The sequence below is a fragment of the Delphinus delphis genome, chromosome 5 (assembly GCF_949987515.2).
Source record: "Delphinus delphis chromosome 5, mDelDel1.2, whole genome shotgun sequence".
NCBI classification, from domain to species: domain Eukaryota; kingdom Metazoa; phylum Chordata; class Mammalia; order Artiodactyla; family Delphinidae; genus Delphinus; species Delphinus delphis.
The window spans coordinates 96,021,585-96,034,932 of NC_082687.1; the positions used below are offsets into that span (position 1 = coordinate 96,021,585).

General features: G+C 46.5%; 1 protein-coding gene across 1 annotated transcript in view; it reads left to right on the forward strand.

The window, feature by feature from the left end:
• The first annotated feature begins 255 nt into the window (after positions 1–255).
• Positions 256–13,348, forward strand: part of TAPT1 (transmembrane anterior posterior transformation 1) — a 65,894-nt gene continuing 52,801 nt past the window's right edge. Inside the window, exon 1 of the mRNA XM_060012786.1 lies at positions 256–1,042. Within this exon, the coding sequence (XP_059868769.1) occupies positions 256–1,042 (787 nt within the window). The remainder of the gene's footprint in view (positions 1,043–13,348) is intronic.

Consider the following 13,348-nt stretch of genomic DNA (forward strand, 5'->3'; position numbering starts at 1 on the left):
AAAGCTGTATCCGAACCCTAATGCCGAAAGACAATCTAGTTTGTCCGCGGGCGCGGAAAACGTATAAAGCACACTGCTCCTCGGGCTGAGTCCCTGAGACCATCGCTTCTCCTCCGCGCCCCCACCTGTTGGGTAGCATCTCCGGGCTCCTCCTTGCCCAAGTGCTTTGGAAACTGTCAACAAAAACCTAGAGGCCAGGGAATGTGACAGATGATCATAACTATGCAGAGGAGATGGAGCCCAGATAGCGGACCTATGGGGCCGGGCCTCGCGGGGGTCGGGGATCTGGAGCCGGGCCCTCAGAGCCGCGGCCACGCGAGCTGTGCCAAGACCGGGCGGGCGGCGCCGGCGCACTCCGGGCACCGAGCCTGCAAAACGGGCCCCGGGCGAGCGGCCGGCCACCTCGCAGACAGCGGGCAGCAGGCGCAGCGGCCGCCGCCCCTGGGCGCCTCGGCCAACCCTCCGGCCGCCGCCGCCTCCGCTCTTGCCCCGCTCCCGCCGGGGCCCCGACCCGAGCCCCGGAGGCGCTCGCTCTCCCCGGCCGCGCGACCCGGCTGCATGGAGCCCGCCGCTGGGTCCAAGACGGCCGAGCCCGGCACGGCGCGGGAAGCCAGCGCGCGCTACGGCGACGGCAGGAAGAAGATGGCGGCGGCCGTGACGGCTGCGGCCTCTCACGCGCAGCTGACGCTAGTGGCGCGCGCCGGCCGGCGGACCGCGGATAGTGGTGGCAGCGGCGGCCCGGGCTCCACAGAGGGGCGGGGCGAGGCGGGAAGGGGGCCGGCCGGAGGCGGAGGCCGGGCGGGAGGCTGCAGGGAGGCGGTGGGGAAGGTTTGTTGTGCTCGGAACATGGCGGGCGTCGGCGACGCGACCGCCCAGAGAGAAGGCGGCGGCGGCGGCGCCGACATCCCGGAGAGGGAAGGCCGCGGAGACGCGGAGCAGCCGGGCGGCGGCGGTCACGGGCCCCCGCCGGCGCCTCAGCACACGGAGACACTGGGCTTCTACGAGAGCGACCGCCGGCGGGAGCGGCGCCGCAGCCGCGCAGGTGAGAAGGGCGGGCGGGCGGCGCTAGGCCGCGGCGAGGGAGCGGAGGGGGGCGGGGGGCGCCGTGGGACTGCCGGCTGCGAGCTCCGGGGTCGCCGCTGCCTCCGGGGCCGCCGTGGTGTGGGCGCGCGGAGCCGCCGCAGCTCCCGAGGCTCCGCGGCCGCTGACAGCTCCTCGGGCGGGTCCGCGCGCAGCGCCGAGGCCCCGGCGGCAAACGCCCAGCCAGGTAGGTGCGTCCGAGAGAGAGGGCTGTGGCCCGGGGAGTTCGTCCCCACTCGCTTTCCTGCTTTTGAAAGGTCTTTCAAAACAAAACAGAACGCCTGGTATCCTCACGCCTCGATAACGTTGGCGAGCATCTCCCCACGTCTCAGGGAGCCCAGAACTGAGAAACGCAAGACTGATTTCATTATCTGTGTGTCAAGGTGACTTTTGTTCTGTGTTTTAAGCGAACTTGAGTCATCGAAACCTGTTAACTTGCCCTCTAAATTTGTGTTCTTCTCCTGCAGATAACAAGGTGGTAATAATGACCGTAAAGTTCAGTCATTTTGCTCAGGACATAAATATTTAGCACTCCTGCAAATGTTACCTGTGAACTTTTCCTAAACCGAAACTTAAGCCACTTTGAAAAAAAAGAAAAAGGCTGCGTAAGATGCACTTGTGGATCCTACTTTCAATGACCAGTTTTAAGCATATTGTTACAATGTTGTTTCTTTAAGCTATAGGAATTTATTCTTATTTTTAGAGAGTTTTTAAAAGTTGCATTTGTATTCATATTGCAGTTGTGTATTAAGCTTAAAAAAGGGGAAGACTGAGATGTATGTTTCATTGAATATAGGGTGATAACAGCATTTTAATTCTTAAATAATTCTAAGTTTTGAGCAGGAACAGACCCATAGCTACATTAATGTCTTCCAACTAAAAATTTGCTTCTGGTACACAATAGGAGCTGCATTAGCCGTTATTTCCTGCAGTTCATGCAAATAAATGTTTAAGTACTAAGGCTTACTGCATCATTGATTGCACTCGGGTATTGAAGATGTGGGAGTACTTAAATGCTAACTTAAGGCTGATCAGGTAAGATCCTGATTGATTTGCTAATTATCAGAAGTAGACGTAGGTTAGACTTTGAAGAGGTCTTTATCTTTGAAAAATTAAGTACAGACTGTGCCTTGTTTTGTCTTTTTCAATGAACCACTTAGAAATTCTCAACTCTAAGTTGTCAGTTAAACACTTGCTTGGGCGAGTATTTACTTTCTAAATTGGTCAGATCTAAGTAAGACAAAGTATTAAATCTCTTTGCTGTCTGTTTACTTACTTGGACTTCAAAATTAAAAGCACTCTGGTGCAAATAGAAAAAAATGTAGCCAGGTTTCACTATAATTTCTTTGAAATATTTATGAGTTTTAGGAAAGCCAACATTATAAAAGCCTTTGTTATTGTTTGCATGCACAAAAAATGAAGTTGTTAGGTGCCTTTTGATGATCATAGATGTTGGGCTTCTGGAGTAACCCTTAACACCCCTTCCGTGGCCCTGCTGGTCATGGGTCTGGATATCTGGTACTGTGGACTTCCATTGACTTCACGCCGCCTGTGCATTCTTCATCATCATGGGTTACGGAGCGTGGTTTACTTAACATGTTTGAAGCCGGACTTTTAACCCAGAGTTGCAGGAAGTCGTTATCGGGGACACACTTCCGGCTTTAGTCTTTGGGGTAGTCATTGTTTCCCCAATTCTGGACGTTATGTTGAGGAGAGATGACCGTGGCAGCTCTTGGGGATGAGGACTTAGGTGAGATACTCCCAGGAGTATTTCAGCTGGAGTCACCAGCCAGCGTTGTTGTGTCTGGGCCTGCACATGGGCCCTTTGTCCTTTCCCCGGGTGTCTGTCTCTCCTCCGCTAGTTACACAGCTCTTGCCCTTGCCAGTGCCCACTCTCCAACTCTGATGCTGCACTGGTCAGGGCATTCTCGCTGGAGATTAGAATTCTTTCAGTCACTCTGAAATGCCCTGGGCTGCTAAGTGGCTTCTGCATTCACCCTAACCCTGCAGCATTGCTCCCTTCCACTGCTCAGCATCCTTTCCTTCCTCTCCTGTCCGGAATTTAGAAAACTCTTACCTAGGGGCTGCCCTGGGCCAGAGGGCCTTGGAGTGGCACCACCTAGTGTCATGTGAGAAATATTTCTTCCCCAATCAAATGTCTTCCAAGCCTAGGTGCTTGCACTTAAGGTGTTACATGTCCATTTTTTATATTCTGGTGCTGCCTCTGATACTCTAGTCTTCCCCCCGTCCCCTGCCAATTCAGGGCGACCTTTGTCTTTACTTTTTTTTTTGCGGTACGCGGGCCTCTCACTGCTGTGGCCTCTCCCGCTGCGGAGCACAGGCTCCAGACGCACAGGCTCAGGGGCCATGGCTCACGGGCACAGCCGCTCCGCGGCATGTGGGATCTTCCCGGACCAGGGCACGAACCCGTATCCCCTGCATCGGCAGGCAGACTCTCAACCACTGCGCCACCAGGGAAGCCCTGTCTTTCCTTTTGAAAGTCATAATTTTAGTGTCTTGTTGGCGTGAACCATCAGTTAGTTCCAAAGTCCCCGTTATCATTTCTCCCAAGGAATTTAGGACTCTTATAAATTAGACGTTTGTTGGCCTGCCCTAACCATCTACGGTCCCGTAAATGAATATACAGATTAGGTGATTATCCAAACCCTCTGAATCCAAGTAAAATAATTCAAAACGTAATGTTTGAGGTTCCTGTTTTTATTTTATACCTGTCTGTGTTCATTGATAGTTTTTTTTTTATGTTGGGGGTAGGAGTTTATTAATTAATTTATTTATTTTTGCTGTGTTGGGTCTTCGTTTCTGTGCGAGGGCTTTCTCTAGTTGTGGCAGGCGAGGGCCATTCTTCATCGTGGTGCGCGGGCCTCTCACTATCGCGGCCTCTCTTGTTGCGGAGCACAGGCTCAGTAGTTGTGGCTCACGGACCTAGTTGCTCCGCGGCATGTGGGATCCTCCCGGATCAGGGCTCGAACCCGTGTCCCCTGCATTAGCAGGCAGATTCTCAACCACTGCGCCACCAGGGAAGCCCGTTTATAGGTTTGTAGAATATTTATGTATATTAGTTTGTATATATACAGCTACATCAAGGGTAAGCTTTCTTTTTGTTTGTCTTTTCAAACTCTTCTAATCACTTTGTTCACTGAACTCCCTCTGACTTATATGTAGCCTGGCAATGGGCTGAGACTTTTCTCAGGTTCTAGTACTTAAACCTTAACATAGATAGGAATGGATATCCCACTCGTCATTCATGGTTTCATTCTCTCACTCATAATGGTCACTGTGTATTCCACCGTAGCCTTATGTGGTCACCTGTCTTGAACTCTGGGTATAGTAGTCATCAAGAACCGCAGATTCATCTCTTCTGTCTTCTTTTTTTCCTCTTCTTAAAAATATGACCAACTTCTATTGTCCTTTTTGATATAAGACCAGATAATAAGTACATATGACTGGGACTTCCCTGGTGGTCCAGTGATTAGGACTCCATGCTTTTGCTTTCTCTGTTCAGGTTTGCTCCCTGGTCAGGGAACTAAGATCCTGTAAGCTGCATGGCACGGCCAAAAAAAAAAAAAAAAAAAAGTACATATTACTGTGTTTCCATGCTTGTGCCCCACTTCACAGGTCTGTAGAAGTTCTAAGTGGGAGAATTTCTGTATAGCCATATTCCCATTTAGGAATCTAGGCCCAGCAAGTCAACTTTTGACTAAGAATTAGGCAATCTGTGCTTGGCTTGGTTCAGTTGTTCAATTGCTTTGTAGACTCTATGTTTGCCTAATCCATTTGGCTCTGTTTCATAACTCCACTACTAAATAGTTTAGTATCTGAAGTATCTAAGTTGGCTCTAGTGACTGGAGACTTAACAGTAGAAGACTTGTTGTAAAATAAATACAACACCTACTGGTGAGGATGAAACAATACCTATATAGTGCAGGTATTGGAGTATGCATAGGGATAGGTATTGCTTGTAAAACAAAAGAACTTGAAGTAAGGTATGGGTGAACAGTATGGTTTTTGACTGTAGCAGTGCCATGGGCCCATTTTGTTCCTTTTTAGGTGGTGACTCGTCACTCTGGAGCTTAAACTTGTTATCCATCCCTTGTGCTTCTCTTCTCTTTCTTTACATTTTAAACTTCTTGCTTTACCTCCATAAGAGAATGAACAGAGGCAGGAAGAAAGACTAAAACTCAGAAAAGCCAACTGATCTCCTTTTTAGCAGCTCCCACAAAAGATTTTGAGTGGGACAAGGGTTTTAACTGTTCGTATTCACTATGTCCCATTGTGTATTTGAAAATTTAACATTTTGAATATTAAAATACATTCTCATTTAACCAGTCCTGATCCTCTATAGTATGTTACATAGTTATCCTTATGGCCCCAAACTTATCCTGATGGATGATTAAAGGCTGTGATTCTGAAAATTATGCTCTAGAGTAAATCAGTTTCTCATTTACAAAGGAAAGTAAGAATAATTGTAAAACTGCCTGAGAAATTACTTGGAGTGAACACAGCCCTGATGCAGATAAAGTAAAATTAGCTTCTTCTCTTCTGACAGATGATTGCTCTCCTTTGAAAATTCTCACTTGCTTTACTTAACAAGTACTTGTAAACTGAACAAGCAATGAAAAGTTATTTATTTTGATCTTTGACTGGTTCAATATTCTTGACCTTTTTAAGATGTTTACCTTCCACCTAGTTTACCCTCCAAAATTCAGTCCTAGCAGCTCATTTGCAGCCCACTTTGGGGATGCTTGCATAAGAGAGAAAGAGGTCTTTGGAAAGACTGTATCATTGACTGTCAAGTTAATGATATTTTGTTCCCATTTTTAGTCCCTTACTTTGTAACCTTATGACCTTGGAAAAAGTCACTCCTCTTTTTGTATCTGTTTTCCATCTATAAATTTATGAATATTCTACCTATTCTTTACTTCCCTAAATGAGATTATTTATAAACAGTTTGAGGACCTTAAAAGTTCGACTGGAACCTTTACTGTATTTGACTTAGGAAAGCAGAATTGCTGTCATTGATTCCTAGTTGGCCTTGTATAAGGGTGTGCCTTTGTATTTGTGTAATAAACTTGTAACTAATATTTTAGTGTAACTTTAGTAAAGCCTATTAAATTTTTGCATTATTTAAGACTGTGGAGATTTGCATGTTTCATAGTATTTTCCTAGCAGTTAACCAATATTACTTTACAGTTTTTTTGATGGTCAATGGTATTTTAAGAAAGATATATTTAGACATATTACTGAACATGTAAATATATTTATGATTACTCATTACTTCAAATTAATACTTTTTTATACTGAGTTTTTATTTCTAAAACAAGCTCTCTCAGAAGATAATTAAACAATATTTCTTCTTTTAGGGATGAGGAAGAAACCATTTATACTGTACTTTTTCTCAATTTAAGATACTGGATCACAAGGCAATTCTGTGGTAGATGAATATTGTTTAAAAATAATCTGGAAGAATTGATCCAGGTTTATGATTGGTATTATTTTCCTAGTGTTAAATATTCATAATTGGCAAGACTAACTTATTCAAATGTAGAAGCTCATTTCTATTATAACTGTTGATAAATAGTAAAATACTTCTATTTTTAAAAGACTTTTACTGAATATTTCTTCTTGGTGAGATCTGGATAAATGAACCAAAATTGGTTGACATCTGAAGAGTTCAAATGGTATTCAGAAAATAAACAATTGGATTATTTTATTTTGGAAAATAATTTGCACTTAAACTATAAAGAAAGATGTTTGGCATAACAAATGAAAGTGACTCTTGCTAAGAAGGAATGAAATATCACCATGGTATGGAAAAAGTTACGGTTCAGTTAGCTAGCAGAATTCTTGAAGAGTGGCACCCACAGGTCAAAGAACAGTAGTAGCCTTCCTAAATCATTAGCCAGGCACTGTACCCAGTATCACGGGACAAGTGAGTTAAGGTAAGTCTGTAGAATGCTAGAGAACAGTATTTAAAACAACGGCAGCAACAAACAAAAGCACTGAAACACAGCTATACTTTGGAACAGAAGATTGAGTAGCATCCTGCAGACAATATCCATGGCCAGGAAAAGATAGGAGGTGGGGAGACCAGACAGAGCGGCAAGACTACCCTATGCCTTAGGAGCTCAGGCCACCGGGCAACAGAATCTTGTTCTTCAGCGTGAATCAGACGGCTCCTTCTGACAGGTTGAAGCCAGATCAGGGCTAGGTCATATTCTCTAGTACGATTGTCAGATAGATGGGTGATAATTATGGTCCAGGGGAGAGAGCACGCTGGACTTGGAGTTCAGAGATCCAGGTTCTATTCCCAACTTGCCCCTTAGCTTTTCAGTGACTTTGGACAAGTCTCCTAACCTCTGTGAGCCTCAGATTCTTCATTTGCAAAATGTGAATGCTGTTAACTGTTCTTTAGCTCTCAGAATTGTGAGAATTTCATGAAGTAGTGTGAGCAGGACCTTTGTAAACTACCCCAGGCCATCTAGCGGGAGGATCCTAATCCCTTAAGTAGGGTCAGTTCTCCAGGAGTGGGGGAGGAGGAGGAGGAGGTAAGAAAGCTTTCAAAATATTTCACCCCATGAAGCTTTTTTTGTTGTTGTTAGTATTGCTTTAATGTTTCTTTTAAAACCATTCCCCAGCCATTAGTATGGTGTTAACTGTAGGCAAACACTGCCCTTACACTCAGAACTCACTGCTGGCCGGACATGAAGAAGATCAGGGTACATGGTGCTTGCTTTCAGAAAGCTCATAGGCTGGTAAGGGAGCTGATTAGTAAACAGTGTAACTTCATAGAAGTAAACCCAGAATGCTACAGGAGCACAGAGATGGGGGGTGGGGGGAGACCCAGTTTTCCAGAACACAATGGCCTGTTTACAAAAGCACTTGAGACAGTGATAGAACAATCTGGTGCCAAAAAGCACACACTTTAGGATAGACTGCTTGATTTGAATGCTGGCTCTACCATTTGGCTTGCTCTGTGACCTTGGAGACCTCCTTAACTTCTCTGTGCCTTGGTTTCGTCATCTATAAATTGGGCATAATTATAAAAACTGTCTCATAGTTATGAGAGGTGTCTACTCAAAACATGTTTTATCATTTGATTTTTAAGTGTTTACTTTTAAATTTTCCATGGAAAATCAAAATTGGTGTTTATAACTAAAATTCTTGCATTTCTAGAGGTAAAATCCTGACACGACACTTTTTCATATTTACTATATAGTTAAAACACTTTCATAGGTTTATATTTTATAACTTGTTTAAGGAAAATTAGTTACTTAAGTTATATAGTTGGTTAAAGATGCTTATTTGATGTGTTACCTTTTATCCATGGAAACAGGATTGCAGAAATAGCAATAAACATTAGGTAACCACCAAACTAGAATTGGTTAATACTATAGATCATGTGAAATTACTAGTCAGTAGTTCAAGCATTGTGTCATGCTTTGCAGTTTTCATATCCTTTCATTCAAGTCCTCTCTCAGTCCCTCGAACATCCTTTGTGGATGGCAAGCAGGTAACAGGTGTTGTAAAACTGCTCCAAGCCTTGGTTTCCTCTTCTGTAAAATTGAGATCTATGAGTGGAGCGGGGTCACGGCACTAATGAGTGACAGAACTGGTGCCAGAACTTCCTTCTTCTAATTGCTAATCCTGTGCTGTCTTTGTGCATCATAACAAAACCCTTATTATGGTGGAAGCTCGGTCATCTTGTGGGCACCAGGGAAGGCACCATTATGGAGGATAATTTTCAAAGTAAACAAGGATACAGTGTTGGGCTGCACCCTGCAGGCCTACAAGCCCTGTGCTTGCCCAGCTTCAAGACTGAAGAAAGAGCCTGGACTCAGCAACAGAGACATCAGTAGTTTAATGGATGGGGGATCTTACACACGTGAAGCAAGGTCCTGGAGTGACATCCCACAATGTGTGGCTGACAGCGGGCAGGACATGGTGGCAGTCTTCGCTCTCAGGGAGAGTGGGAGATTACCAGTTATAGGGCAATTGACCTCAGGTAGGCTCATTAGTTACCAGGGAAACCAGTAGGGGGCACACCCCTCACTACCCCTTTGATAAGAACAGTCACTAGCTGGGGCCTGAGGCAAGTATATAGGAAGATCACTCATGTGCCTAAGATGTAGGTGAAGCAGGCACTGGCTGGGCAGGGGAAGTACAGAGAGCAAGAGAACAGCCACCTTTAGTGGCCTCACCATAGATGCAGCTGTCTCAACCTTTTAATTTAATTGGAGTTTTTTTTTAAAATTATTTATTTATTTATTTATGCCTGCGTTGGGCCCTTGCTGCTGCACCCGGGCTTCCTCTAATTGCTGCGAGCGAGGGCTACTCTACGTTGCGGTTCGCGGGCTTCTCATTGCGGTGGCTTCTCTTGTTGCGGAGCATGGGCTCTAGGCGCGAGGGCTTAAGTAGTTGCGGCACGTGAGCTCAGTAGTTGTGGCGCATGGGCTTAGTTGCTCCGCGGCATGTGGGATCTTCCCGGACCAGGGCTTGAACCCTTGTCCCCTGCATTGGCAGGCAGATTCTTAACCACTGAGCCACCAGGGAAGCCCTTAATTTGCTTTTTAAAATTTAAAATTGTACGGTAACCTGTTTATCTCCTTCACACACTGTGATACTAGTGCGCTCCCCAACTTCCTGCACTTACTGGGAACGATGCACCCAGCCACTCACCAGCTGTGACTGCATTGCGGTGCCCTGTCCTCCTAGGGGTGGAGGGACAGGTACCTGTTGGGGGACCTTTTCCATCATTTGGATGCATACGGACTGGAGGCTCCTTAGCTCCGGCGACTGCTCAGTCCAGTGAGACACCAGGAGCTTTGCGTTCTTGACCTGCTAAGAACACCCCAGTCTCAGAACACACCTGCCTCAGTCACGGGCTCTCTTCCCAAGAATCTGCTACTCTCTGCTTTTGCCACTTCTAATTTCTGATTCTGTTTTTCTCTCTGCCACACCCTCCATTGTGATTTCCCTTCCTCTTCTCTGATCCACACATTCTTTCAGCGAGCATTGGTTGAGCACCTCTTACATGCTGTACCCCGAGGATGCAAAGGTAGAGGAGAACACCAGACAAGAAAACGCATGTACCGTGGCTCCGGGAAGCATGGAGCTGAGTTGGGGGAGGACTTGTTCTGCCTGGGGAACCTGGGAAATCTTCACGGGGCAGGTGACTCTGCACGTGTTCACCTGTGGAGGCTGGAAGGGAGTTCTCAGGCCAGTGAACAGTGTGATCCAACTGACACATTTGCCAGCAGTGAGAAGTGATGTAACTAGAAAATCATAACCTTGAGGTTCAGGGAGGCAGTTGTGCGGCACTGCTGGAAAGATAGCCAGGGGCCAAGGCTGCAAGGCTCTGGTGTTGCCACTGCTGAGGTGTTGACCTCACCTGGAGGTCCCACGAGCCCCAGAGGGTTTCCATGGCTGGCCTGCGTGCACACGGACAGGTGCCAGGCCAGGTGGGACTGAGGGGACAAAGGATTGGAAGGAGGGCTCCGGTCAGGAATCCTCTGCAGTAACCTGGAGAGAGAGGACGAGGACCAAATGCAGGCTGAGCCCGGAAAGAAGAGGGCACAGTTAATAAACATTTCGAGAAAGAGTCATTAGGGCTTGGGGAGAGGAGGGAGGGGATGGTCAGAATTGGCCCCAAGCCGCCAGCGTAGAACCCTCTGTATCACTGGTGAGCCCTGAGCTAACAGCAGGGCTGCAGGAGGTCGGGGGGCGGGGGGGATTAGTGGAGAAGAGGTGGTGTTTGGATTTGCTGGTTTAAAGGTGCCTTTGGGATTTCCAGGTGGCAGTTGGAAATATTGGTTCAGGCTCGGGAGTCAGAGCTGAAGGTATGATGACTTAAGGATTTAGATGATGGTTTTGACCTTAGACGGCCCAAATAGAGTATGTGTAGGAAAAAAAAGACAAGAAAAAGAGAAGGTGGCTGATGACACATCAGAGAATATGGCCTTAAAGGATGGCTGGCATTTTACTGTAACCGTACTTTGTTCGGATGTAGTGAATAGAGCACTGAACCGACCAACAAATGCTTAAGGGTCCGGTGGTGGAGGAGGCACCCCGCAGAGACTTAGGTTAGCAAAGGTGATTCTGAGAGCAGAGCGCCACTGATGGGGGTGGCAGGCAGGAACGTGAAGCTGGGGGCAGATGCCGCTCAGCAGTTATGGTGAAGTGACCTTTGGGGCTCATGACTCAGCTCGCTGGCGCCAGTGAAACTTTGTGTAAGTGCAGTTTCTTCCGCTCTCTGAATGTCCTGTTGCTTCCCAGTTTTCACAGGAAAGAACTGATATTTTAGATATTAGGTAATTAAAACATCCCTTTCTTTCTAATTGGAAAACTGAACTGTGTGCACATATAACTGTTTGATCTTTCTTTTCCATTTTAGCTGTTTTGCAGCTCAAAAGACTCTTTTTCTCTCCTTCAGACAGTAGATCTTGTCCTGGACCTAGCCAGCCAACAGCATATTAGAAAGTTACTAGCCAGAAATTTTACTCTGCACAGATTTGGTTATACTAAGGCCTTTTTTTTTCTTTTCATTTATTTATTTTATTTTAATTATTTATCTTTGGCTGCGTTGGGCCTTCGTTGCTGCGCGCGGGCTTTTTCTAGTTGCAGCGAGCGGGGGCTACTCTTCTTAGCGGTGATCAGGCTTCTCATTGCGGTGGCTTCTCTTCTTGCGGAGCACGGGCTCTAGGTGTGAGGGCTTCAGCAGTTGCAGCTCGCGGGCTCGGTAGCTGTGGCTCACGGTCTGTAGAGCGCAGGCTCGGTAGTTGTGGTGCACGGGCTTAGTTGCTCCACAGCATGTGGGATCTTCCCAGACCAGGGCTCGAACCTGTGCCCCCTGCACTGGCAGGCGGATTCTTAACCACTACGCCTCCAGGGAAGTCCCTATACTAAGGCCTTTTAGTCTGAACATCTATTAATATATGCAGCGAAGTTTACATCTTGTGCACATGGCTTCAACCACAAATGTACTGAGAGCACCGTGCTCGTGGTGCACTGGATGATTTGTCCTGCCCCTGCGCTGGGCTGCAGTAGGTGGAAGTCCGGTTTTCTCTCCATCTGTTTCAGTCTCCTGTTTCAGACAGCTTTCATGGTATCACTGACTCTCCAAATGGATTATGAATCTTGTATTTTAAAAAAATGTGTGTAATTTTTTGGGGGAAGCTGTAACTTCTATACATAAGCAAGCCACTTCACCTGACGCTCAAAGAACTAGCGATCTGTCCCAGTGTTGGAGGAAGTAAGCTCTTTTTAGACCCACTGGGAGATAATAAGTCCACTTCTGAGTCTTCCTAAGGGCTTTTCAAGGGTATTTTGGACTATACGCTGTTCCCCATCCCTGCAACCTTTAAATCCTAGCATCACATAAGACGTAACTATGAGGGTCGATCACTCGTAAATGAAATCAACCTCCCCTCTTTGTCATTTTTTGGAGGGAACACCAATACTGTATTTGGTAAAAGGACCACGAGGCCAGCTCAGAGCAAAGAGGACAATTTGAAACCTTTGGTGTGCTGAGTTCTGGAAGAGAGGATGGCCTCCTTGAGAGTAGAAGTAGGGATGTCTGTGAAGTTGGGGACTGAGAGGTCACCGAGGTGCTGGGCTGTCAGAGAAGTGTCACCCAGTGGGAAGATTGGGATCAGGCATTAACATCCTTACTTCTCATCTCAAGTCCTCCAGGTACAGCCAAATGGAAAGCATTCCACCTCCTTTGGCCTTTCTTTCCTCAGCTGAGATGAGATGACTGTGGGTGAATTTGCCTCAGAGGAACTGAGGAGACAGGTGGACAAATCCAAGGAAAGGGAGGTCTTTCAGATCGGGTTGAGGTTCTGTTTTGTATGACTTATTATGATTACCATCATGTTGGGAAGCCTTCACCTGGGGAAGTGGCATTATTTAGATACTTGCAGGATCTCTGAGGCTGAACAAGGAAGAATTTGCACCAGTGTCTGTGTACTTCACCCAGGATAGTTCTTGGGCTGAAGCAATGCCTGTTAGGTGACTTGGCTCCCTTTTGAGTGTGTGTGTGTGTGTGTGTGTGTGTGTGTGTGTGTGTGTGTGTATCTCCATTTTGTATGTACTTGGTATCTACTCTTTTTACCTGCCTTCATCTCTCCATCAGTCCAGGTCCTATATCACCTGTAAGACCCAGGACTAGACTCTCACAGAACACTTTTCTAACTATTCTGGCTCATAGTAATCGTCCCTTTTATATTCCTGTGACTTTTTCAGTTTATAT